Below are 25,619 nucleotides of genomic sequence, written 5' to 3'. Positions count from 1 at the left end.
AAGGCCTGTCTTAGGGAGGGAAACTGGGAACATGGAGGCCAAGGAGGGTCCGAGCTTGTCCAGAGGAGCAAGCAAAGACAGGCCTGGTGAGCTGCAGTGTCCGTATACCTGTAGTGACTGTCCAGCACCAGGTATCTCTCTGCTCCTGGCTGGATGGCAGGGCTCAGCGGGGCTCAACTTGAGCCTCGCATCACAAGGTATAGCCCTGTTCCTCAGCACAGATCCCTGTGCAAAGTGCTGGTCCCACAGTAAGCAAGGTGGAAACACCCTCCTGCTGGGCCCCATTCCAGCCCTGCCCTGACTCTTGGGTACCTATGCTGGACCCATCTAGCTCTCCTTGAGACTTGAGGCAATCAGCCTGGGACCCAGTCTGTCCTCTTGTGGTCCCCAAGGATCTCCTGGTGCTCGCACTCCCACACTGAACGCTGTTGTCTGTGAGCTCAGCTCACTCCCCACAGGAGGTCCTCAGGCACTGCCAGTTCCCCAGGGGTTCTGGTAGCCACCCTGGTGGGGCCCCCAGCAGGTCAGATGGGTATGTGAGAGCCTTGAAGGAACAGCACCCTCTCCAGGCTGGGTCACAACCCCAGCCCTGCCAGTACTGACACACTCTTCCCAGCACAGGGTGAGAAAAGGATAAGAAGGGGGTACCAAAATGAGCTGAAGGGCGAAGCCACCAGCCCAGCATTGCTGAGTGGCTGAGTGCAGGTGCATGTGGCCAGAGGACATGGGAGGAGCTGGCAGACATGGGGCAACCACCAAATCCAGTCTCAAGGCTCTGACTGTAGGGGACCCTCCACTACCCAGATGTCTCTGTCTGGTCTGCCCCTGCCTCAGTGCAGTCCCTGCCCAGCCCTCCTGCTGGGGGCACCTATTTCTGGCTGTCCTCCTCTGGGCCTGCCCACTTCTAGCCCCACCCTCTCTGGGGCTGCCCAGTCCCAGCCTGGCCCATCTGAGTCCACCCCCTTCTAGCTTCACTCTTCTCCAGTTTCTGCCCAGTCCTAGCTCTGCCCACTTTGGGGCAGCCCATTCCCAGCCCCACCCCTTCCCAGCCTGGGCCAGTGTCTGTGGTCAGTCGTCCAGCCCACAGTCCCAGGGGCAGCCTTTTCACTCTCTCCCCCTCCTCTCTCCGTTCTGTGCTCCAGACACCACTAACTGTATGGAAATGATGACGGGGCGGCTTTCCAAATGTGGTAAGAATCCCCCACGCTCACCTGCACCTCTGCCTGCCACGCCCACTGATCACCCGCAGCCCAGGCCACTGCCACTGCCCCCAGGCTGCCCCAGGTTCCCTGTGTGACATCCAGGCCCCACTGTCTAGACGCCCCGCCCCACATCATCCAGGAGCAGCCCAGCCACTTCCCCAGGGCCAAGGCCAGACAGGGTCTCAGGAGCAAGCTCTGGCCTGGGGTCAGGGTGAACAGGGGGCCACCTGTGCAGCCCCTGACGGCTACACCTGGTGCAAAGAGGAAGGGCCTGGAGCTTTGGGCTCAAGTAGGGTCAGGGTTAGGAAGTGGAATCGAGGGGCCCGTTGGCCCACCTGGACAATGAACACAGGGCCCCATAAGCGGGTGGTTTCTGCCCCTTCCTCCTGCCTCTGGGACCAAGAACCTGACTCTGGCTGCTGTCCCCCCAGCCTGCCTTCCTATGCCCTCATGCTTGTCCAAGCCATCTGTCCATCTCTCCATCTGTCTGCTCCATGTGGCCAGGGGCAGGCTCTAGGCCTGGGGCTGCTGTGGCAGGTACACCTCTCCCTGCCTTCCACTGGGTGGTGGTGGCAGCCAACACCCCCAGGGCAGGCCTCATGCAGGGAGCCAGAAGCTGACCCCTGGGTCCTGCTTGGCCTCGGGGTTCCTGACAGGCGCTGCCTTTACTCTGCCATCTCCAGAGCTGGGTTTCAGGCGGCAACTCAGAGGCACAGAGGTCCTGAGCTGCTGGCTCCACAGCATGGTGCCTCCAGCCACACAGCCCCTGGCACACAGGGACCCCCACCTGCTCCCTGCTTGCTACTCGCCTGTGCCCACTCCACCCTCATCTCAGCCATCATCCTGTTGGGTTTCCCTTTCTGTCAAGGCCCCTCTGTTCATTTGTTTGTTTGTTCTCTCTCTCTCCTTCCCTCCCTTCCTCTTTCTCTCCCCTTTTTTTTCTTTTCTCTTTGTCTCTGTTCTATGTACCCAGGCAGCCCATTGAGTAACTTCTTTGACGTAATTAAACAACTTTTTTCAGACGAGAAGAATGGGCAGGCGGCCCAGGCCCCCAGCACGCCCGCCAAGCGGAGCGCCCACGGCCCACTCGGCGACTCCGCGGCCGCTGGCCCTGGCCCTGGAGGGGACGCCGAGTACCCGGCGGCGGGCAAGGACACGGCCAAGATGGGGCCGCCCACCACCCGCCGCGAGCAGCCTTAGACACACTAGCCCCTTCCCCAGCACAGCACTGACAGCGGCCGCCTGCGCCCACCCTTTGGACTGTAGTCATGAAGCCTGGGAGGAAAGGAAGGGCATGGCGGGCCGTGGCCTGCGGGCTGGGCAACGCGCTCGCTCTTTCTCTCTTGCAGTCCCTGTCTCTGACAGCATCACTTGTTTCCACTCTGATACCAGGAATTATCCCGAAAAGTTAACATGTCACCTCCACGAGGCCATCCTCTGTGCTCCACGCTGGACACTGGCTGATGGAAGGCGGCTGCCGCGGACCTGCCTTCCCTCCACTCCTGCTGTTGCTGCTGCCGGGCAGCGAGGCCCTGTCCATCGCCCTTTCCTCACCTGCACAGCAGCTCACACCTGGTCTCAACCCTGAGTGTCCTGTGGGAGGAGGACCAGGCTCCAGGGGGAAGCCGCCTCCAGCCTGGCTGACCCAGACTCCCACTGACAGACCCCTTGGCACGCCTGGCCCACCACCGCCACACCTGACGCCCACCTCCTGCCCTCACCTCATCTGTCAGCCTTGCTGTCTCCTTTGCATCCACATTCCGCACCTCAGCTGGGGGCCACGGGCTCTGATGTTCCTGTGGAAATGGAGAGCCTGGGCGCCAGCACCGCCATGAGCTAGGCGAGGGCCGTCTTGTTAGCTGTTTTAATTTGCTGAGTGTCTTCACTTCTCTGTTCAGGGAAGGGCGGCCCAGCCACATGTCTCGGGCAGGGAGGGGCCCAGTGCCCTCCCAGGACACACAAGGGGCGCGGGGGGCAGTGGGGCCAGCGGTGGGTGCAGCACCGGCAAGCTACTGTAAACTTTAAAGAATTCCTGCAAGATATTTTTATAAACTTTTTTTCTTGGTTGTTTTTGGAAAAGGGTGTGGGGGGGCTGCTGGGGCAGGGCCAGCCTTTGTGTTGCAGTTCCCGCTCGGTTATTTCTGTAAACATATACATATATATTTAAAGAATGACGCGGCGAGCTGTCCTGGGTTCTGTTTTATTACCGTGTAGCAGCAGCTCAAATTCTGGGGGGCTCAGGCAGAGGGTGGACGCCGTACTCTGGGACGGCACTGCCCGGGCCCCTCTGTCCAGACCCAGGCTGGGGTATGCTTGTGTCAGTGAGTACAGGGCAAGAGGAAGGACCCAGGCTGGCCTCCATCACACACAGGATAGCAGGTGCACTGTGGGGCTTTTTTTTATTAAAATAGAAAAAAGTTAAAAAAAAAAAACAACAAAGGACAGAAAGAGTGGCCCATGCTCCGTAGCTTGTCCCTCCTGGTGCGTAGTGGGTGAGGGCACAGCCCACATAGTGGCCTGCAGCTCTGCCCCCATCTCCGCTCCCCTTCATGTCCCTTTTGTGCCGGCAGCCCAGCCCCTCCCTGCTGGCCACAAACCGCCCTGGTGCAGCCGGTGAGGCCGGGCGGCAGTGGCCGTTTGGATGCATGCCTTTGCTGTGACCGGTCCATTTTCTTTGGTTGTCTCCCTTCCCCTCCTCGTGTATAGATTTTAATGCTTCTGTTAACATTAAACCTCTACCACAGGCTGGGATTTCTATACATAAGACAAAAATTAAACACCTATAACAGCAAAAGCCCCGTAGTACAAGCGGGAAGGGGCTTACTCATGGAGACGGAGGACACGGAAAGCAGTCCCTCCCATCAGCCTTCCTCTTTTGTACTTCGGGCACACGTGGACTCACGCAGACATCCTGGACATGGACAAGCCCCATCCAGTGTACCCCTGTCAGATAACTGTGAGCAACTTCAGTTCTGGAACAATAAATTCCTTCCATAAAGACACCTACTGCCAGGTCTCCGTCCGGGCAGGGCGGGCGTGGGAAGGGGTCTGGGGTAGCCTGGACTGCGCTTGTCCCCAGTGGTCAGCTGAGGAGAACAAAGGTACATGCGGCCAGGGCCATCATCCATTCCCAACATGTCTGGCCACCCCAGAGGCTGCCCCAGCCAGAGGTGGGGCCAGGGAGCAGCATCGTCTTCAAACTCTCCACTGTGCCTCATTACTGCCCCAAGACTGGTATGGGGGTTGCCCAGCACCTGGGCTTTCCTTAAAAATGAACCTGTTGGCTCGGCGCCTATAGCTCAACCGGGTAAGGCGCCAGCCACGTACACCTAAGGTGGCGGGTTCGAATCCCCAGCCTGGACCCGCCAAACAACAATGACGGCTGCAACCAAAAAAAAAATAGCCGGGCGTTGTGGCGGGCGCCTGTGGTCCCAGCTACTTGGGAGGCTGAGGCAGGAGACTCGCTTGAGCCCAGTAGTTGGAGGTTGCTGTGAGCTGTAATGCCACAGCACTCTACCCAGGGGGACAGCTTGAGGCTCTGTCTCAAAAAAAAAAGAATGAACCTGTTTCCTGCTCCCTGTTTGAAGAGTTGGGACAGGGTTCTGTGACCCAGCCTTCACAGCAAGGGAGACAGTCCTAGCATGCCCACCACAGAGGGCAGCCAAGTTGGGAGCCCCAGGACCCCCTCTACTATAGCACAAAAGATGGGTCCAGCCCCATGTCCAAGGGCAGCACCTGAGAGTTCACCTCAGCCTGAGGACAGGCACAGACCTCAGAGCTGCCCTGACCTCTCATGCACATGCACTCCCAGCATGGAGGACACCTGGCTGCACCATCCAAGAAGGCTCCTTCCCAGGGCACCTGCCATCTGAATCCTGGGTGGTCCTCTGGGGACATAATGTGCACTGCAGGTGCTAGCAGCGTCCCTGGAGTCTGCCCAGCAGGAGCCAGTGGCTGCCACCCTATGCCTCTCCAGACAACCCAAAATGTTGCCAGACATGGCCATGTGTCTCCATAGGCGGTCACCTGGGTGAGAACCACTGCCTCAGAGTTCAAGCATCTTAACTCTGTCCCTCTTGCTGTAGGAGCCAGCACAGCACCAAGGTGTCTGACTTGGTTAGCTGAGGCTTTGCCAATCAGCAGCGGCTGTCAACTCAGGTGCAAAGCCTCCATGTGGAAAAGTCTGCTGAGGGGGAGCTGGGTCAGCCTTCTTCTCTGCCCTGCACTGAACATCACAGTGCCGCCCCCCAGGGAGTGGGGGTGCCCAGAGCAGAAGGCACTAGTGAGGCCAAGAGAGTGAGACTCTGCTGCAAGTGCTGGACTGCAGCCTGCCAGTTAATTTTACCTTAAAAATAGGTGGAGGGAAGGAACTTGGATAGTACATCAGCAAGCACAAGACTGTTTCTGGCCATAGGCTGGAGGTCCCCTCAACTTGTGCTCTTGCACTACTTGTGCTCTTGCACCTTTACTGAGAAAAGCAGACATGCCCCACCTGCAAACCCACCCCAACCCCTCTAAACACGTACTGTGCAAAGTCAGCCTTACTTAATGGCATATGACTGGGGTTCCAGAAGAAAGCAAACACTCGTGGGCCCTGTCTCCTCCTTGCCTGCACACCTCACTGTCCTCTGGCTCCTTTACCTGCTATCCCACTTCTGACACCAAGTTAGTTATAAGGAACAGAAGTCAAGCTGAGATGTGACTGAGCCAAAACCTGTCAGTATTTACATAAAACATTGGAGCAAGTGTTTAAGGACCATGGGCAGACATGGTTCTGAGCGCCTTATGCTGAGTGTTACTCAAATGGTGGAATGACCTCACACCATTTCTATGAAGAAATTAAGGGTCTGGCAGCCTCGTTGGAGGTGACCTTGAAGCTCCCTGCTCATTCTTCAGGAAGCCAGCCCAACATGCTGGGTCAGTGCTGGCCACCAGTTGCCATTAAAGCCTAGGTTCTTAAGTGAACAAATTGAATATGATGAGCCCCTCAAATGGCCTGTAGGTGGGAGGTAGCTGGGGACACCTGACTTCTGCCCTCAAGCTTAGCCAGCACAGGAAGCCCCAAAAGCCACAGGCCTGGCTGTGCCCTGAGAGGAGTCACCTGGGCTGGAAGGGAGGCCACTCCTGGTGTCCCAAGCTTCAGAGCTGGGAGGACAAAAGTGAACCCTACAGGCAGCTTCAGGGTGGGGTGCCTGGGTCCACACCACAGAGGAGCCTGGCCCCACTGCTGGCCCTGCCCCACCCCGTAGTGGACACCTGCCTCCTCCATTCCCCACACCAGCCTCTCCTGGTGTGGTTTGGCAAGGGACAGAGGTAATCAGGGAGAAGTCATGCTGCTCTTAGCTCCTTCTAAGCCCAGTATGCTCATGGGCCTCAAAAAGGCCCCTCGAGAGCCCCTGGCCTTTATGTAGGTGGACTAGTTTCCTTTTGCTACTCCAAACAAGTTCCCACAACTTAACAGCTTAAAACACAAATTTCTTATTTTACAGCTCCAGAGGCAGGAACTGGTACCCTCATAAATTGGCAGGTGTGCCCTCCTGGGGCTATGGGGAGAGCCCCATCCTTGATGTTTCTAGCTCCTAGAAGCACCCGAGTTCTCCATCCTCAGAGGACACCAGGCCAAGCCCTCCCCTCGCCCACAGTCAGGGACTCTTGTGATCACACTGGGACTGATAGATAATGTCACCCCAGAGTCAGCTCATCAGCACCAATTCCAACAGTCATGCCCCTTTGTTGTGTCAGGTGACACAGTGGCAGGTCCCATGGGATCAGATGTGGACCTACCTGGGAGTGAGGGACATTATTCTACCTACCACAATCTACCTCCTGACCCCCAAAGTTTCACACATGCAAAATGCCTCACCCCATCCCCAGATACCCTAAGTTTCAACAAAACATCATCAAGTTAAGTCTCTAACTTTATCTGCATGTTACCCACTGAAAAGTCCCAAATCTCATCAGAATCAGCTGTGGATGAGATTTTGGATATGGTCCATCCTGAGGCAAAATACCCATTGCCCACACACCTGAGGGGCTAGAACACAGTTGTGTGCCTCCAGAACAACCCAGACAGACCCAGAATGTCAGTTAAAGATATTCTCACTTTAAAAGGGAAAAAGTCAAGGGACATATATGTCACTGGTCCCAAGAAATTTGAAATCCAGGTGGCATGTCTATCAGGTCTCAGTAAGGCCTGGCAATAGCCCCTTCTGTGGCTCCAGGCTGCCCTCCATACTCACACCTTCACCCTCTAAGTTGCCCTCTTGTCAGTCTGCTCCCTGCCACAGGTGTCTGGGATCCCCCACTCCCCATTCCTTCCAGGCCAAGCCAGCAGGTTTCTGATGGTGTGACACTCTCAGGAATCCTGTGGGTCCCCTGCGTTTATCATGGAACTTCACCCTGTGAGACAGGCTTGTCTATAGATCCTTCCAAGATCATGTTTTCTCTATTTTCAGCTTTTGCTTAGATGATGGAGGGCATCTGTCAGACACACAGTTAACCTCTCTGAGGAGCCTCAGTGCGACTGACAACTCTGACCCCTTCTACTTTCTATGGTATTGGCAAAAGATTGTCAGCTATACTCTCAATTCTAGTGTACATTTTCTCTAGAGCACATTTTCCTCCTGATTTTAGTGTCTCTTGCAAATTGGACAAGCTGAGGATTCCCCAGACCATGGAGTGCTAGTTTCCTTTTGCTATAGCTCTCCCTCTGGAGCAAGAAGCCAGGGCCCCTGCCACACTCTGCTCAGAGGTCTCCCAGGCAGGACCCCAGCTGGTCACCTGCAGGTCCCACTTTCCATGTGGGGTGAGAGAACAGCATCTGCCCCTGCTCTCCACCACTGCCTCACAGGCCACCTCACCTCCTGTCCCAAACTAGGGTGGGCTCCCCAGCCATCCTTCTCGCCTCTGCCAACTGCTTCCCACCACGCTCTCCCTTCACCCTCTCACTGACCCACATCCCTGTGCATGTGGGTCCAGGCTATATGCCCAGCCCACTGCCTGCAACCCCAGCCCGGAACCTTAGTCCCCACACATCCCTGGCCCACCCTGGCCTGAGACAATGGTGCTGCCATGCTACACCCTCCTTCCCCAAGATGTCCACCTGATGTCCCAGATTCCCAAGCCCAGTCCTGTGGCCAAGTCTCATTGGCAACCTGGGGCCCCACAGGGCTATAAGCCTGGCAGGCTGCATCTCCAGTTACTGGGGTCCAGAGTTGCCTCCAGTTGACCCCCAGAGCAGCCCAGGGTCAAGGAGAAAGCACAGGACCCTTTGCAGGCTGCTGTGATGACCTCAAGTTGCCCCTGGACATCTTAAGAGGCCAGGGACTCTGGGGAGCTGGACAGAGACAGTGCAGAGAAGGGGCCTCTGGCCTCCAGCTGGCCCCCAGGATCTGGTGATGGCAAAGGAGCCCTGGCAGCGCAGGGCAGAGTGTGCAGCGGACATTCTGGGAACCCACCACAGAGAAAGTGCCCCAGTCCATCAGCCCTCGCCCCACCAGAGCACCCTCCATCTCCTCAACCCACAACAGTCCTGGATGTGTTCTGGGCTTCCACCAGCCCCTCCCCCAGGTTCTCTTCCAAGTGCCCCCTCATGCATCCCCCATCCCCGGCCACCTGCCTAGGAGGAGCACGTGGTCCAACCTGGGGCAGGGGACGAGTGGCAACCTGTGATGAGAGCACTCCCTCGCCTATCCCTCCTGAACACCTGCCCCTGGGCCACCCCTTGGGGAGGGGGCAGCCAAGTCCCCTTCAGCATCATGGGGCCATTGAGACATAGAGGACGCACACAGGCTCTGACCTGAGAGAATTCTCTTTATTACAAGTGAACAGATGAACTAAGATAGCGGATCTCTGCTGACAGCTGTGTCCTTGTGCAGCCCACCCAGGATGACAGGAGCAGGTGGTAGGGTGCAGTCAAGCAGCCCAGGATGCCCCTAATTGACCGACGAGGCCGGGACAAGAGCGTCCGCCCCACAAACAGAACAGAAGCCCCATCTGCAAACCCAGCCTGTCACAGGGAGCCCCACTGGCCATGAGCCCTGCAGAGGGCAGGGCAGAGCAGGGAAGGGCAAAGCCCCTGGAAGACCAGAGAAAGGAAAACCCACAGAAGGGAACTCAAAGCATCAGTCCAGTAAATGTTGGTTGTGTGAATGAATCCAAAGGCTCTTCTCTACAAACGGCACTCACCCACCCAACAGGGAGCCAAGAAACACGGCGCGGCCCTGCTGGCATCCGTGGAGTCATTCTCCCATGCAGCCGGGGTCCCCGGCCCCTTGCCGAGAGTGTGCCCAGGCACATGTACGCACACGCAGACGCATGGACAGAACACACGCGACTGTCTTTCCACACGTGTGCAGCTGCGTCCACCCAGGGCTCACCTCTCCTTCACGTGGTTCTGTGCCCCTGGACCCCCACCAGCCCCACTGCCCCCACCAGCTCCGCTGCACAGCACCTCGGTGAGGTCATCCATGACGGCGGTCTCTTTGGGGTCAAGCAGGTTGAACTCCCTGGCAAAGAGGATGAAGTGGATGTATAGCGTGTTCAAGTGTCCGTGCAGCTCTAGGGCTAGGGTCTCCTTGAAGTGGGACCAATAGATATGGCCCAGCACATGGAACAGGTACCGGCAGATCTTCTTCACCAGGGACTCGAAGGAGCTGGGGAATTCTCTGCCTGGGGGGTGGGGGGTGGGGTGGCAGCGTCACAGGCCTGCAGATGCCCGTGTCTGAGGCCCAGCCCAGAGGGTCTCGGATGTGCCACTGGCTTCCCCTAGGGCCTCTGCCCACCAATGTATCCTTGAGTGGCTGGGCCCCAGCTCTGGGACACCTGAGGGCAGGTGCTTGCTGCACCACACTGGCCAGGAGTGGGCCCCAGGACCCACATCATGTTGGATGTCAGGGTTCTCTCCAAAGGCCAAAAGTAGGGCGGGGCAGGCAGTTGGGGAAGATGCAAAGGTGCAACAAGAGGCAGCCCAGCCTACAGTCCAGACACAGGCTCACGGGCAGGCAGTGGGTTCGTGAAGGACCCATGTAGCCGCAGGGCCCAGAGAAGGGATGGGACGGACCCTGACCCAGTCTGGCTTCCCAGAGGATCCCATGTGTCTTCCCACCACCCCAGCAGTGACCCGACCCACACCCCATGAGTGGAGGACGCACCGTACTTAGTGGGGAACACGTCCTCGTCAGTCACCAGCTTTTGCACAGAGCTCATGACGAAATCCACATACTGCGGGGCCGTGCACTTCACCTTCTTCCCCCGCTCATCATACCAGTGGTACTGCCTGTGAACACAGTAGTCAGCCCAGTCCCTCACACCCACACAGCCCTTTCATCCCCCTCAGGCAGCCTGGGGTGATCTGTGGTGCATTTATGCCCCAGAAACCACAAATAGCAAAGAGCAGGTCTGTGGAGCACACAAAGGCCACAGGGCACGGGACAGAATCTACCGTTGGGTGGATGCACCCCCAAAGCCACCACCTCTCTCCCCAACCCAGTGCCCTTCCCACCCTCTTAGCAGGCTGGCTCTACTCAGTATTTGGAACCTGGGACTTGGTTTTCCCTCCCATCCCCTAAGCACAAATGCTGACCAGGATGGGTCCCCAGGTCCCTGGGAGGTTGTTTCTCTCCAGCCTGGTCTGAGCCATGCCCTGTCCTAAAGGTCACCCAGTGCTGAGGGGAGACTCCCAGGGCTGACACAGTTAGGGGATTGTCCTTTAGGCAGCATGGGCCCCACCCCTGGCCAGGCCTGATATCAAGGTGGCAGTAGCAGGGGCCTTTTACTGCCAGCCAGCCTGACTGCAGCAGTGGACACAGGAGTGGCCTGAAGTGCTGGGTCTTCAGAGATATGACAGTGCTCAGCCACATCCTCCCTCCAGAGACCTGGGCACTGCCCAGCAGGGCACAGGCTGTAATGTCACCATTTTGTTTCAGAGAACTAGCAGAGCCACTGAGAGACCAACGTGAATGCAGTGGGTCCACTTCCAGCCCCGTGTCCACTGCAGCAACCTGCCTTGGCAAGAGAAGTGGCCAGCCAGACCACCTCCCTATACTGGGGCATCTGGAATGCAGACCTCCTTGCAGGACTGAGGAGGTCAGGCACAGCCAGGTCCACTGGCAGGCACTGCCCCCTCCTGCACCACTACCTGCCCAGGGCTGCAGACTGTGTCAGACCTTCACAGTATCTGGTCCCCAGAACCACATGTGGGACAAAGCATCTTCCCTGACCACTGCCCTGTGGTCCCTAGGCCAGTTGAGCCCAGCCAGGATGGGCCCTGCACTCTCTGGCAGGAGTCAGACATCTGGTTCCAGCTGCTCCTGCACCTGCTGGGAGACCCACTCACTGACTGACATATCCCACTGGAAGACAAATCCGCTAACACACCCACTGGGAGACGCACCCGCTGACTGATGGACACAACTGCTGACAGATGCACCGGCTGACTGACGCACTTTCTGGCAGACACACCTGCTGGCAGACACACCCGCTGACTGACTTGACACATCCCACTGGCAGATACACCTGCTAAGAGACACACCCCACTGGCAGATACACCTGTTGGAAGACTAACGCACCAGTTGGCTGGCTAATTGCTGTACCCACTGGCAGATGTGCCTGACACACCTGTGAATGCACCTGGCCCCAGGTATGATGTATCAAAAAACACAGCTGAGGCTAGAAACCACAATTTAAGACCTGGGCACAAAAGCATTCAGGTACACTGTGGCTGTCCCATCTATTCTGTGTCGGCACTGTGTCCCATAGCTTTCCTACTTACTCTACTTTATAAATTATTACAGTAAAACTTTTTAAGAGCTTTTGCAGCAGAATTCTCTGAACTGCAGGCTAGGGAGACTCACGTAGCCACAGTCAGCACAGAGTGACTTATGTGGTCCCCGCCAGCCACACCAGCCTCTCCTCAGGACAGACACATGTGAAGGAGTCACACGCAGCAGATACTCCTGAGACAGATGTGGTGCTGAGACGCTATGGTGCGGGGTGTCAAGTGTCCACTGCCTCACTGCTGAGATACAGGCCAGCGCTGTCCCTGCAATTCTATGTGGACACAAGTTGCCATCTTTCTAGGGCAGATGCCTGGGAGGGACCATAGTAGGCTCTACCTCTCAAGAAAGTGCCCAAGTGCTGCCCTAAGTGGCTGCGCCACCTGCCCCTTTGCCTGCTGCACCTGGCCTCGGCGTAGTTTACCCCACATATCCCCGCCTGGTAATAGGGGGAGCATCCTCTTACACCTCTTTAGTGAGCAGTCACGTCCTCTGCCTACATGTAGTTAGACTTTGTTTTCTTATTGACGAGTTGTGAGAGTTCTTCACATGAAGGTCACTAAGAAAGTTTCTAGAAAGACTTTGTTATGGTTCATTGTTCTACTTCCAGGAAATATAGGCGAGAGTGGTGTCCCTTCTCATCGTCCCAAGCAAGTTTCAACCTGTTCAGCTCACAATGCCACTGGAAGGCTTCATTCATCTCTGTCCACAGCACACAGTGGGCGTCAGCTATGGAGCCAGGAAGAAAGCACTTCTGTGTGATAATTTTCTATGATTTTAAAAGTGGGTTAAAAGAATCTCAAAGTCTTGAGCATTTGCAATGGGTTCTTGGGGACCTTACTCCTTCCCCTGTGACAATTTTTCAGTGGTTTCAAGAATTTAGAAGAGGCCAAACTTTACTGAGCAACAAAGAGAGGAGTAGGCATCTGGAGACCGCAGTGACTGAGAACATTTCAGGGCACCGAAGCAGTGTACAGGTGAGATTGCAGGCACGGTCCAGAACCCTGCATCGCTGTCTTCAAGTCAGGACAGTTTCACCCTGATGGCACCTCTCACTCTGACACAAACAAAGGTGCACTCATGCTGAACGATGTGAGAAATGCCAGTGGGACCCAACACAGGCAGGCCCACATGCACCTGACACATCACTGGTGGTGACACTGGGACTTACCAGTGTCACCCAGAGAGTAAGCCTCAGCCCACAATGCGGCTTTTCTTTTACGAGGCCCAAAATAAAGAAAATGGCAGTACCTTTCTCCTCCAAAAGGGTGATGTTGCAGCTGTTCTTCTGGAGGAAGAGAGAACTATTACTAACCACTGACACACACAGTTGTGCCCACCAAAGTTTTCCAGGAAGCTTCAAGAACGGTGGCCAAGGGCAGGCCTGCAGGGATCATCCTGCACCATGACAATGTGTCCACCAACACAGCCAATGCCATCGTTCAGTTCCTAGACCCATAGAGGTTAAAGTTGTGACCCCTGCACCTGCAGTCCGACCTGGCCCTGTGTGATTGTCTCCTGCTCCCTACAGTAAAAATCTCACCCACAGAGGTTTTCCAGCTCTAAAGAATCCATTTACGCCTACAAAAGTGAGCTTCCAGCACTTGAAGAAAATGGTTTATAAGAATGCAAAAGTGTAAAATGTTGTGGTGATCATTTTGAGATCACCATGATTATACATTTTATTTTGTGTCTCTCAAAGCTCTGTGTCCCTCATATATTCTGGACACTATGGCTCAGTGTGACACAGGGTTCACAAATATTTTCTCTAACAGCCTGTAGTTTGTCTTTTCTTTCTCTTTGAAGTGCCTCTCTACTCACTGACTCTTCCCTCAGTGGGGTCCCCATGGGTGAAGTCAACCCATGACATGCAGGTCGGGGCTGTCTGTCAGCACGCAGTGATCAGCACTCTGGTAGCACTTGTCCAACAGACCACACTTTTCACCACTGGGTTCCTGTCCCCATGTTCCGTTCAAACTCAGAGGGCTGAGTTAGGATGGGCCCTTCTGGACTCTTCTCTCTTGGTCCATTGACCTATGTGCCATTCCTTTGCTGACAACCACAAATTAATCATTGTAGCTTTAAAGTAAATCTTAAAATTGTGGGTTTCCTCCAACTTTACTTTTTTCAAAATTGTTATAGCTATTTCAATTACTTTGCTCTTTTTAAATTTTAAAATTAGCTGACTTATATCTATAACTCTGCTACAATGTTGATTGAAAACCCATTAAATCAATATATCAATTTGGGGAAGAATTTATATTTTCAGAATGTTGAGGCTTCCAACTGATGACCTTAGCATGTCTCTCCCCTATAAGCAGGTCTTTGATTTCCTGCATTTCCATTTTGTAGTCTACAGGGTATAGATCTTGTGATTATTTTGTTAAGTTTATACCTAAGTATCTCATTGCTTTTACAGCTACTATAAATATTTTTTAAAGTAATTTTAGTTTCCAATTGTACATTGCTAGTATATGGAACTATGATTGATGTGTGTGTTAGCCTTGCTAAATTTATTTATTCATTTTTTTTCCTGGAATTCCTGAAGTTTTCATAACCACATTATGTGCCAACAGGGACATGGCAATTTGTCCTTACCCATGGAGGATGTGTTGCAGACCCCCAGTGGATACCTGCAACCCTATCTACACTACGTTCTCCCAACACACACCTGTGATCAAGTTTGAAAAGCACAGTAACAGGTAAACAATCGCTAATATGAAGCAGGACACTCACTCCCAGTACATGGCTGGAGATGCTAGTCAAGGGCTCTTTGAGTCTGAGTACAGGCTCAACAGTTTCTGGTTCAACATGCTGTCATTGACCTGGCATCTTTCTGCTCATGTCTCCCACCTACAACTTTAATATCTTTTCCATCTAAACTCAGCAGTTTAACACATACTGTGGCTGTTAATTTTTGCAATTTGAGGTATGACATGAAACTTACAAGAAATCTCTCTCCCTCTTCACAATTTCACAAATAGAAGATCCATTCTTAACTGCAGATCTTAGCAAGCTGAGCATACACGTCTTTTCTTTCCTTGTTAAGCTGAAAACTTTCACTTTTTCACTTAAAAGGAGCACTTTACGGATTCTCTTTGGCATCTCCAAATTGTCAGCATCATTCTTCTTGCACCTTGGGGCCATTATTAGCCAAATAAGGTGACACAAACACAAGCTCTGTCATCCTGGGACAGGTGACTTAAGAGACACCTAGTGACTAATGGGCAGGACCTGATATCACAACATGGAGAAGCTGGACAAAGAGAGGATTCACAACCTACCAGGGACAGAGCTGGACATTGGGACTTTATCACCCTACTCAGAATGGTGCACAACTTAAAACCTATGAATTATTTATTTCTGAAATCTTCCATTTACTACTTTTAGATCATGGTTGACTGTGGGGAAAGACTACTGTAGTTTTTTTTTTTTTTCTAAATTTTGATGCATTTTATTCCTTTTTCTTGCCTTGCTACACTGCCTGCCTTGGGTGAGTTGTGATACTTTGTGCTTTCCAAGGAATTGGTTCATTTAAGTTAAACTGTGGAATTTATAACATATGCATTGAGGGTTTTTTTGCAATGCTTATTATCCTCCTAACATCCACTGGGTTCACAGTGATCCACCTCTTTACTGATAATCTATACCTTCCCTCTCAGTATCTTACTAAAGATCAGTCTTTGATCTATTCAAGTAATCATATTTTGGTTCCTGGATTTCTCCCATTGGTCTCAGAAATCAATTTTAGTAATTTCTGCTCTTATTTCTTCGGCTTGATTTGGGTTTGTTTTGCTCTTTTTCTAGCTTTTTATGATTGAAGCTTATAGAGTTCAGATATTCTTTCTCTAAAATAAGCATCAAATCCTTTGTGCACAGTTTAAAAATTTTCTAATTTCCCTTGAGACTTCCTCTCTGACCCATGAATTATTTAGAAGTGTGTTAATTTCCATGTATTTGAAACTTTCTCCTGTTATCGTTCTGTTCCTGATTTCCAGTGTGACTGCACTAAGGTTGGGTACCTGCATTACTTCAACCCCTGAAACTGTGTGACATGCCCCTTTTGTGAGGTGTCACCTATTTTAGTAGACAGAAGGGTAATGTCAACCTCAAGGAGTGGGGTGATAGTGTCATCCTGGCCCCATGCTCACGTTGACCTCCTGACTTCTAGGTTCTGTCTGTCCCTGAGGAAGGAGTGACAGGGTCTCTGTTGACTCCCTTTGGGGTCCTGCCAGCTTGATCTGTGCTGAGAGCTCTGTCGCCTGATGTGTGCACAGTTAGGTCAGCACCTGTAAGCTGGCCCCTTTGTAAACAAGTGTCTTTTATTCCTGGCCATCTTCCTTCTCCAGCATGGCTGCCACTGCACCTAGCTCTTCTGAGCAGTTTTCTGGGTGTATCTCTTTCACCCTAACTTTTAATCACCCACATCACTGTGTTCCCAGAGATGCTACACAGGAACATCTGTATTGCCCAAAGTCCACCTGGCAGCCCTGCTTCCCAGGCGGTGGCATTAGGTGGGGCCTTTCAGAGGTGCTGAGGCCATGAAGGTGGAACCTCTCAAGGGGGATTGGTGCCCCCTCATCATGCCTGCCCTATGAAGACCCAGCGAGAAAATACTGCCTGGGACCCAAGGAGAGGCCTCACCAGATACTGGCTCTGGCTGCACCTTGATCTCAGAAGTCCCAACCTCTAGGATTGCATGAAGTAAGATTCTGTTATTAAGCAGCCACCCTGGTCTACGGCATTTTGCTATAGAAGCCCAAACAAAATAAGACAAGTGAGTTTCTTATAGATACCATACACCTGGCTCAAGAAAAGTCTGCTCTTATAACTCTCCCCTGTGATTGGCATGTTTACACCATTCAGTTACTGACCTCTTTGGATTTAGGTTTGCTATACTTGTTTTCTGTTTTTCATTCCTTGTAGCATTTCTTCTCTCCTGCTTTCTTCTGGGCCACTTAAAATATTTTTTAGTACTCCCTTTTACCTATTATGATTGTAACAATCTCTTCATACAACTTTTTCTGAGGCTGCTAGAAGGGCTCCAGAGGCATCCTAACCTCTACTCTTGTGCTTGAGAACCCTGGGGGCAGCCCAGCTGGATGCAGCCACTCACCTCATGGCCCCACCCACTTGCCACCCTGTGACCTCACCTGCAGACTGCATGCCCTCAGACAAGACCTCACTGTTAGCTGTCAGTGTGTCTTCAACAACTCCAAAGGAGGACAGCCAATTCTATTCCATCTCTGTGGTTCTTCCTGTGTCCTGCCACCCAGGTTTCCTTCTACTAGAAGAATCCTCTGTGGCAACTCTTTAGGAGGTGTGCTGGCCAGAGGGCCCTTGGCCCTTTACCTTCCTCCAGACACTATTGCTGGATGCAGAATTCTGGGGGAACCAATCCTTTCTTTCAGCACTTCCATGTGGAGCCACCTTCAGGCTCCCAGATTTCTAGCAAGAATCCTGGCTCCTTCAACTAGTGTCTCTGCACACACTGTTGTCCTTGGGCTCTAGGGCTTATTCTTCACGTCCAGTTCTCAGCAGTGTGGTCACCAGGCATCTGCACATGCATATCTGCAGGCTGATCCTGCCTGGCTCTGTTCAGCTGTTATCTGCAAGTTTGTGTCTCTGTAGGAAGTTCTGAGCCAAGACTGCTACCCTGTGCGGGATCTGTCCAGCTCACCTGTCCCACCTGGCACCCCCTCCCCAGGGAAACCCCGTAGGCTCCAGCAGGGTAGCACAACTTCAGCCCCAGGCAAAACAGCTGGCAGGGAGACAGCAGGCAGTCCTGAGGTCCTTTAAGAAACCTCCCTGAGCTCTTATACCAGTCTGAGTGAGTTCCTACCCCTTGACCTCAGATGATCCCTTCGTAGGAAGATGTTTCACTCAATATTAATTCATAGGCATCTACAACAACCCATTAAAGCAGGGCTACAGAGAAGACAAGCTCTCCAGGCTAGGTGGCCTTCACTCTCCAGCATCATATGCAGAGCCAGCATCTAGATGCAGGTCTGCCGAGCACCATACCCTATTCTCTCTCTCCAGAAACCCTTTTGTGGACAACTGAATACCAAAGGGCTGCCAGTTCCTGTCCACTCCCACAGGGTACCTTGGACAGTGCTTGGACAGCATCCAAGTCCTGTCAGACACACGGCCCTCAGGCACCACCCTTGCTGCCTCTGGATTTAGTGCCACCTTGCCTCCAGTCAAGCCTGCTCCCCACTCCTACATAAGCTTTCTCCTGTCCCTGCCCTCACTGGGCTGTGTGCCTGGCTGACACCTGACCTTCCTGGGAGGACCAAGGGTGCAGATCTGGCAGTCATCTGTACTTGCCCCAACATCACCCAGAACTTTAAAGCTGCGGCCCATCCAAGCCACAAGGGCTGAAGCCGAGGGAACGTCTGCCACCTTCTAGTGCGGGAGTTCTTGAGAGCCAAGTATCGCCTGTCCCACCCTGCACAGCCCTGACACGGAGATATCAGAAAGGAGCTTTTGACCCTCCTTGGCCCACCACCTTGGCTGAGTCCCAGCAGAGCCAGCCCCCACCTGTAGCCCCCACAGCCACTTTCATACCCACAGGGCTGGCAGCAGGCCCAAACTGTGTGGCAGCCCTTGATGCCAGTGGGTCCTGGGTACCCCTCTGAGACAATGTGAGCAGCTTCCCAGAGAGAGCCACCAGCACAGGCCCACCAGAGGCTACGGGGACAAAGCAAGCTGCTCAGTCCAGCCAGAGCCCTCACAGGGGGCAGTACAGATGTGCCTTCTGCTGCACTGGGGCCTCTGGAAACGTCCCTGTCCCAGAGACACAGCCTGCCAGCCCTTCCAGCCCTTCCAGCCCCATCACCTCCTGTTCCACCCAAAGGAAACCTGCATGTCTAGGCCATTGCTCCCCAGGGACTAGAGGACACTGCAGAGCAAAGCCTGTCCCAAGACCCCATCTCTGGGTGAGAAGGTAGCCAGGAGGACAGGAGCCTCTCAAGAGGACCCCACTGTCAGCAGGTGCTACTCACGTGTTGCACACGGCCATTGTCTGGCACGTTTCTCCTGTGCAGAACTCAGAGATGGTGCTGTACTGCAGGTTGATGTGGTGGAAAAATGTTGTTGCTGGAAAAGAAGGAAAGGGACAGAGGTGAAGGCCACGTCCAAGCCACGTCCAGGTCACCTGCATCCCAACTGCCAGCATATGTGCTTGGCTGGGTGTCCTCAGGTCCCAGATGGTTGGGGGGGGGGGGTTGTCTGCTGAGCACTAGCTCTGGGGGGCCCTGCAGGATGGGGCTGGGGGGCCCACGCACTATTGCTAGCCAGCCACTCATTGAGGTCGATCTCACGGGGCAGCACCACCAGCTCCCTGAACTCGCAGTCAGTGATCCTGGACTTGGTGTGCTCCGGCTCCAGGTACACCTTCTTCTCCTCTGCTGCAGGCTTCTTGCCATTAGGCTTTGCCTTAGACTTCCTGCCAAGAGAGGAAGGAGGAACAGTGTGGTTACCACATGCCCAGCCAGACCCAGACCACTCACAGCAAACAAGGGTGCAGAGGGGCCAGCCAAGCCTGAGGGGGAACCCTGCCACATCAGTGCCCGCAGGCAGGGCAAGGCTCTGTTCCTTGCACAGAGCCTTCCTTGGCTGTACTGAGGCCCCAGCTGGCCTTTGGCAGCCAGGGAGGAGCAACAAAGGCCCTGGGCTCAGCCCCAGCCCTCGAAGGGAAGCAGTAAGCCTCCTGGCTCCTCCTGAGAAGGCCAGCCATGGCTACTGTGGGGGTCCTCACACCAGGGCACAGCTGGGCACCTGTCTCCTGGGCTGGCCTGAGGATATGGTACAGCCTAGCACACAGCTCTCTGCTCCCTGTCACCTCTCCCCCACTACAGGGGGGTGCCACACTGAGGGATACGGCAGTCAGCTCTGTCCTTGCTATTTCCTTTCCTGCTTTGAAAAGTTGCTAAAAAGGTTTATTCAAGAGAACAAGGAAAGAACAATGCTCCCTAAACACAGGGAGGCACTTCCCTCTCAGCTTCCCACGTTCATCACCTTGACAGGTGACATGTGGTTGGCGTGGGGCAGGGGCAGGGCCACCCAGCAGGGGCGGGCAGCTGAGATGTCAAGGTCAGCACTTCTGAGTCCCCAGCCGTGCCCTGAATGTCTACCACAGGCTACTCTCCCCACGTGCCCCCATCACTCACTGCTCATCTCATCCTGGGAGGAAGCACAGTGGCTCCATAGAGCAGCCAAAGCACACCTGGGGTGAGACTGGGTTTCTGCTAGTACCCTGCTCTGTGATGCAAGAGCTGTCATCTGGCAAGTAACAGGCAGTGGTCATGCGACCAATCACATAAAGCTGCCAGTGGAGCCGACTGACACCATGCACCCTCTTAGAGAGGCCGCCCCATGAGCATGGAGACCCACGTGTGTGTACACACACCCATATGCCTAAATCTCCACCTACAAACATCTGGACCCACATTATGCTAAGCAAGAGTTCACTCAACATCTCCAACCTCCAACCACACAGGGGTGGTCACCCCCGTCCCCATCCTTCCCTCCAGCAACGGGACACCCCTATGATTGCAGAGGCTGCAGTGGCATATAAGGCCACCTGCACATCACTCACAGGGCAGACTCAGCCACTTAAAAGGAAGCAGGAAGAAGTGCCCAAGAGACTGAAGAGGTGCATGGCCCAGACAGAGTGCTGCAGAAAGATGCACACAAGCAGGTGAAGACTTTAGGCTATAAATCACAGACAGGAGTGACTGAAGAAAAGACCTGAAAAGAGGAAAATGAATTCAAAATGAGAATCAGAAATGAAAGGATGAGCCATTTTGGAAATGAAGTATGAACTGAAAGAACACAAAACACAATATAAAAGCGGAAGATGAAAAGGAAGAATTTCTTTTAATGAAAAGAGAATGGACACAGCTGTACTTTTGCCCCGACAGAGGCACTGCTCAAGGAGACGGCCAAGGTTCAGATCCAGGAGCTGGCAGCGTGGGGTGGTGTCCACCAGTACCAGGAGACACATGAGATGAGCACAACCCTGCAACCCAGACAGCGAGTCAGGAAGGCAAGTCCACAAGGCTGAATGGTCTGCAAGGGCTGCTGACATGGGTGGGCTGGGGCACAGACGGGTGCAGCTATGCAGAGAAGTGACTCTAGAGGCCAGTGAGCGTTTGGCCAGATACCTGGCTGAGGTGGCAAGACAGACCTCCGCAAGGCCTGGCAGAGAACGCCACTGGAAGCAGAGGTGAATGGAGAGTCCAAAGCCTAGATAGGAGAGAACATGGGCATTCGAGGGAGACTCCATAAAGGCCCTGCCATGGGAGCAGGACTACAAGTGCTCTAGAATAAGGGACCTGCCATGTAGTGCTTAAAAATAAGCCCCTAAAGGCCCCTACCAAAACCACAAGCAAATCAACTGCCTGCCAGAAAAAAGCACACCACTTTTTAAGGGAGTTAGACAAAATCAAGACTTTTGATGGCATTGTTCCCATAATATCTACCATACCAAAAACAAACTAGTAGAACAGAAAAAAGTAACTCATAGCCAGAAAAAACAAGTCAGTAGAAACTAGTAGACCCAGAGAAAACAAAGATGCTTAAAGTAACAAAGACTTTAAAACAATGACAATAAATAAGTTCAAAGAGTTAGAGAAAATGATGGACATAATAAGCAAAAAGATTAGGGCTGTCAAACTTCAAAAAAAAAAAAAAAAAAACCCCAGAGATTTTTGGAACTAAAAAATACAGTATCCGAAATAAAATTTTATGGGCTAGGATTAAAGCTGACTAAACAATGCTGAAGAAATTACAAAAAAAGCATAACTTATTAAAATATATAGAATGCAGCTAAAGCAGGGATTAGAAAGAAATTTATAACTATAAAGCTTTACATTAGGAGAGAAGCCTAAAAATAAAAAAATCAAAGAGCTGGGTGGTGCTGTGGCTCAGTGGGTAGGGCGCTGGCCCCATATACCGAGGGTGGCAGGTTCAAAACTGGCCTAAGCCAAACCACAACAAAAAAAATAGCTGGGCATTGTGGTGGGCGCCTGTAGTCCCAGCTACTCGGGAGGCTGAGGCAAGAGAATCACCTAAGCCCAAGAGCTGGAGATTACTGTGAGCAGCTGCCACGGCACTCTATTGAGGGCGAGAAAGTGAGACTCTATCTCAAAAAAAATCAATGATCTAAAAATCCATCTTAAGAAGCTAGAAGAGGCAGGGCACAGTATCTCACGCCTGTAATTCTAGCACTTTGGAAGGCCAGGGCAGGAAGACTGCCTGAGCTCAGGAGTTCAAGACCAGCCTGAGCAAGAACAAGACCTGTCTCTAAAACACATCTGGGTGTTGTGGTAGATGCCTGTAGTCTCAGTAACTTGGGAGCCTGAGGCAAGAATACAGCTTGCTTGAGCCCAAGCAAGAGTCTGAGGTTGCTGTGAGCTTTAACACCACAGCACTCAATGCTAGGACACAGAGTGAGACTCAGTCTCAAAAAAAAAAAAAAGAGCAACTCCCATGTTTAAAAAAATTAAAATATGGGCAGTGCCTGTAGCTCAGTGGGTAGGGCACCGGCCCCATATACTGAGGGTGGTGGGTTCCAACCCAGCCCAGGCCAAATTGCAGCAAAAAAATAGCTGGGTGTTGTGGCGAGCGCCTGTGGTCCCAGCTACTCAGGAGGCTGACGCAAGAGAAGCACCTAAGCCCAAAAGCTGGAGGTTGCTGTGAGCTATGACACCACTGTACTCTACTGAGGGCAATAAAGTGAGATTCTGTCGCTACCAAAAAAAAAAAAAAACACCTTAAAATATTAGTCAGGTCCACTGGGGCATACATGTAGTCCCAGCTCCTCAGGAAGCTAAGGCAGGAGCTGCAGGCTGTGATGACACCACTGCACTCTAGCCTGGGTAACAGTATGAGACCCCATCTGTTAAAAAAGAAACTAGAAAAAAGAAATGCGGCTCGGCACCTGTGGCTCAAGTGGCTAAGGCACCAGCCACATACACCTAAAGGTGGCAGGTTCGAACCCAGCCCAGGCCCGTCATACAATGACGGCTGCAACCAAAAAATAGCCAGGCGTTGTGGCAGGCGCCTGTGGTCCCAGCTACTTGGGAGGCAGAGGCAGGAGACTCACTTGAGCCCAGGAGTTGGAGGTTGCTGTGAGCTGTGATGCCACAGCACTCTACCTAGGGGGATAGCTTGAGGCTCTGTTTCAAAAAAAAAAAAAAAGAAAAGAAAAAAGAAATGCATATTAAATGCACAGTAACTGGAAGAAAATAAATGGACATGTCATAAAGAATTAATTAAATACAAAGTTAGCCTGGGAAAATCTCAAATTTCCCAGTGGACTAACCTAAAAAGAAAGACGACTAGGGAAAGAGAGGGCAAGACTTGCCAACCTCAGAAATGAGAAGGGCATTCTTGTAGACCCTACAAACTTTACAAGGATAACAGGGACTATCAAAATGACGCAAACTCAGCATTTAGAAAATGCAGATGAAACAGAAGTTCTTTCACAAACACAAGTTACTAAAACTGATATAAGAAGTGACAAATGTGAATTTATAATTAAAAACCTCTCTACCAGGAAATGGTAGGTGCCGATGGATTACAGATGAATTCTACCAAATACATAAAGAAATAATACCAATCTTACACAAACCCTTTCAGAAAGAGAAGACCAGCAGAACCTTGCTACCAAAATAAAACAAGTACAATAAAAGGAAAATTACAGACCAATGTCCTGTACAGATAAAGAACTCCTTAACAAAATATTAACAAATTGAATTCAGCAATATACCAAAAGGGTAATACATCATAACCAAGAGAGGCTCATGCCAACAATCCAAGCTCAGCTAACATTAAATCAGTTAGGGTTAATCACCACAGAAACAAGCCTATCATCTCCATCAGCTGTAGGAAAAGTGTGTGAGCAAACATTCATTTGAACTCCCAGCAAACCAGGAATAGAAGGGAATGTTCTCAACAAATAAAGAGCAAGGCTGGGCACAGTGGCTCATGCCTGTACTCCTTGCACTTGGGAGGCCAAGGAGGGTGGATTGCCTGAGCTCACAGGTTCAAGACCAGCCTGAGACACAGCAAGACCCCATCTCTAAAAATAGCCAGGCATTGTAGTGGGCGCCTGTAATCTCAGCTACTTGGGAGGTTGAGGCAAGAGGATCATTTGAACCCGAGAATTTGAGGTTGCTGTGAGCTAAGACGCCACGGCACTCTACTGAAAGTGAGCAAATAAGTCTCTGCCTCAAAAGAAAAAAAAAAAAAGAGCAGCTACAATAAAACCTAAAGCTAACATCAAACATTCAGTGGAAGACTAAACGCCTTGCCCCAAGATCAGGGACAAGGAAGGACCCAGCGTTCCTCCCACTCACGCATCTACTGGGTGCAGCACAAGCAGCACAATGAGGCTGATGAGGAGAGATGCAGATACAGCAGACACACAACAGAAATGGTCACCTGAATAGAAAAGGCCCAGGAAGCTGCAGCAAGTCTTCCAGAACTATTAAATAAATTTAGCAACATCACAGGATACAAGATCAATATAAAAAATGCATTCCTATGTAATAGCAACAAATGAAATACATTATAAAATTGCTATTTACAATAGAATTTTTTAGCTTTAGAAATAATTTTAACAAAAACTATATAAAACCTCTCGCTAGGCTTGATGCCCACATCTCAGTGTTTAGGGCTCCAGCCACATACATGGGGCTGGTGGGTTTGAACCCGGCCAGGACCTGCTAAACAATGACAACAATAACAAAAAAAAGCCAGGTGTTGTGGCAGGTGCCTAGAGTCCCAGCTACTTGGGAGACTGAGGCAAGAGAATCGTTTGAGCCTATAATGAAACTCTGTCCAAAAAAAAAAAAAAAAGCCCTCTCATTAAAAGGCACAAAACAATGCTGAGGGAAATTAAAGCCCTAAATAAGTGAAAATATATACCACAGTCATTTTGTTAAGATGTCAATTTAACAATGTTGAGTTTTAATATTATTAACATGTCAATTTTCCTAATTCAATATAAATTCAACACAATCCTAATAAAATCCTGACATAATTTTCTTTTTTTCCCCAGAAATTAACAGGTGGATTCTGAAACGCACATGAAAATGCAAAAGGATTAGTGTAATCAAACCATTCTTTCAAAAGAACAAAGGTGGAGGATACATTAATTTTAAGGCTTACTTTAGAACTATGACATTCAGAACACAATGTTACTAATATCAATATAAACAGATGAAAAAATAGGACAAAGTTCAGAAATAGGCCTACATTAATGGTCAATTAAGACTTCAAGGAAGGTGTGAAATCAATTCAATAGGGAAAGGAACATATATTTAATAAACAGTGTTGCGAAAAGTGAATATCCCAAGAGGAAAAAGCCCTGGAGCCCCACCTCACACTGAAATGGATCAGAGATCTACTTATTAAAGCAAAACCACAATGCTTCTACAGTAAGACATGGGAGTGTCTACGCCACGCCAAAGTCGGCAACAATTTTTTTTGCAGTTTTTACCCAGGACTGAGTTTGAACCTTCCACCTCCGGCATATGGGGCCAGCGTCCTACTCCTTTGAGCCACAGGCGCCATCCAGCAACAATTTCTTTCTTTCTTTCTTTTTTTTGAGACAGAGCCTCAAGCTGTC

At 51.7% G+C, this 25,619-nt stretch overlaps 2 protein-coding genes across 6 annotated transcripts in view; one reads left to right on the top strand and one right to left on the bottom strand.

The window, feature by feature from the left end:
• BRSK2 (BR serine/threonine kinase 2) overlaps nt 1-2,621 on the top strand; it is a 48,349-nt gene extending 45,728 nt beyond the window's left edge. Inside the window, exons 19-20 of one of the 4 annotated variants that reach the window (XM_012813343.2) lie at nt 1,143-1,190; nt 2,595-2,621. In XM_012813343.2, coding sequence (XP_012668797.1) covers nt 1,143-1,190; nt 2,595-2,614 — 68 coding nt within the window. In that variant the 3' untranslated portion in view covers nt 2,615-2,621. Of the gene's footprint in view, nt 1-1,142; nt 1,192-2,175; nt 2,447-2,594 lie in introns of those variants that run through there. The other 3 variants (XM_003802764.1, XM_012813341.1, XM_012813342.1) reach the window with 3 other exon arrangements.
• A 6,608-nt stretch (nt 2,622-9,229) lies between these two features.
• The window catches only part of MOB2 (MOB kinase activator 2), a 48,523-nt gene continuing 32,133 nt past the window's right edge, over nt 9,230-25,619 (bottom strand). For both annotated transcript variants that reach the window (XM_012813340.2, XM_023508589.1), the window contains exons 2-5: nt 19,267-19,427; nt 18,985-19,078; nt 10,355-10,479; nt 9,230-9,872 (exon numbers count right to left, since the gene is read on the bottom strand). In XM_012813340.2, the coding sequence (XP_012668794.1) occupies nt 9,577-9,872; nt 10,355-10,479; nt 18,985-19,078; nt 19,267-19,427 (676 nt within the window). In that variant the 3' untranslated portion in view covers nt 9,230-9,576. The remainder of the gene's footprint in view (nt 9,873-10,354; nt 10,480-18,984; nt 19,079-19,266; nt 19,428-25,619) is intronic.

Source organism: Otolemur garnettii, unplaced genomic scaffold, assembly GCF_000181295.1.
Source record: "Otolemur garnettii isolate 467f Iridium unplaced genomic scaffold, OtoGar3 scaffold00260, whole genome shotgun sequence".
NCBI lineage: Eukaryota > Metazoa > Chordata > Mammalia > Primates > Galagidae > Otolemur > Otolemur garnettii.
Note: the sequence above shows the minus strand (reverse complement) of the source record. Positions and strands in the feature narration are given on the sequence as shown.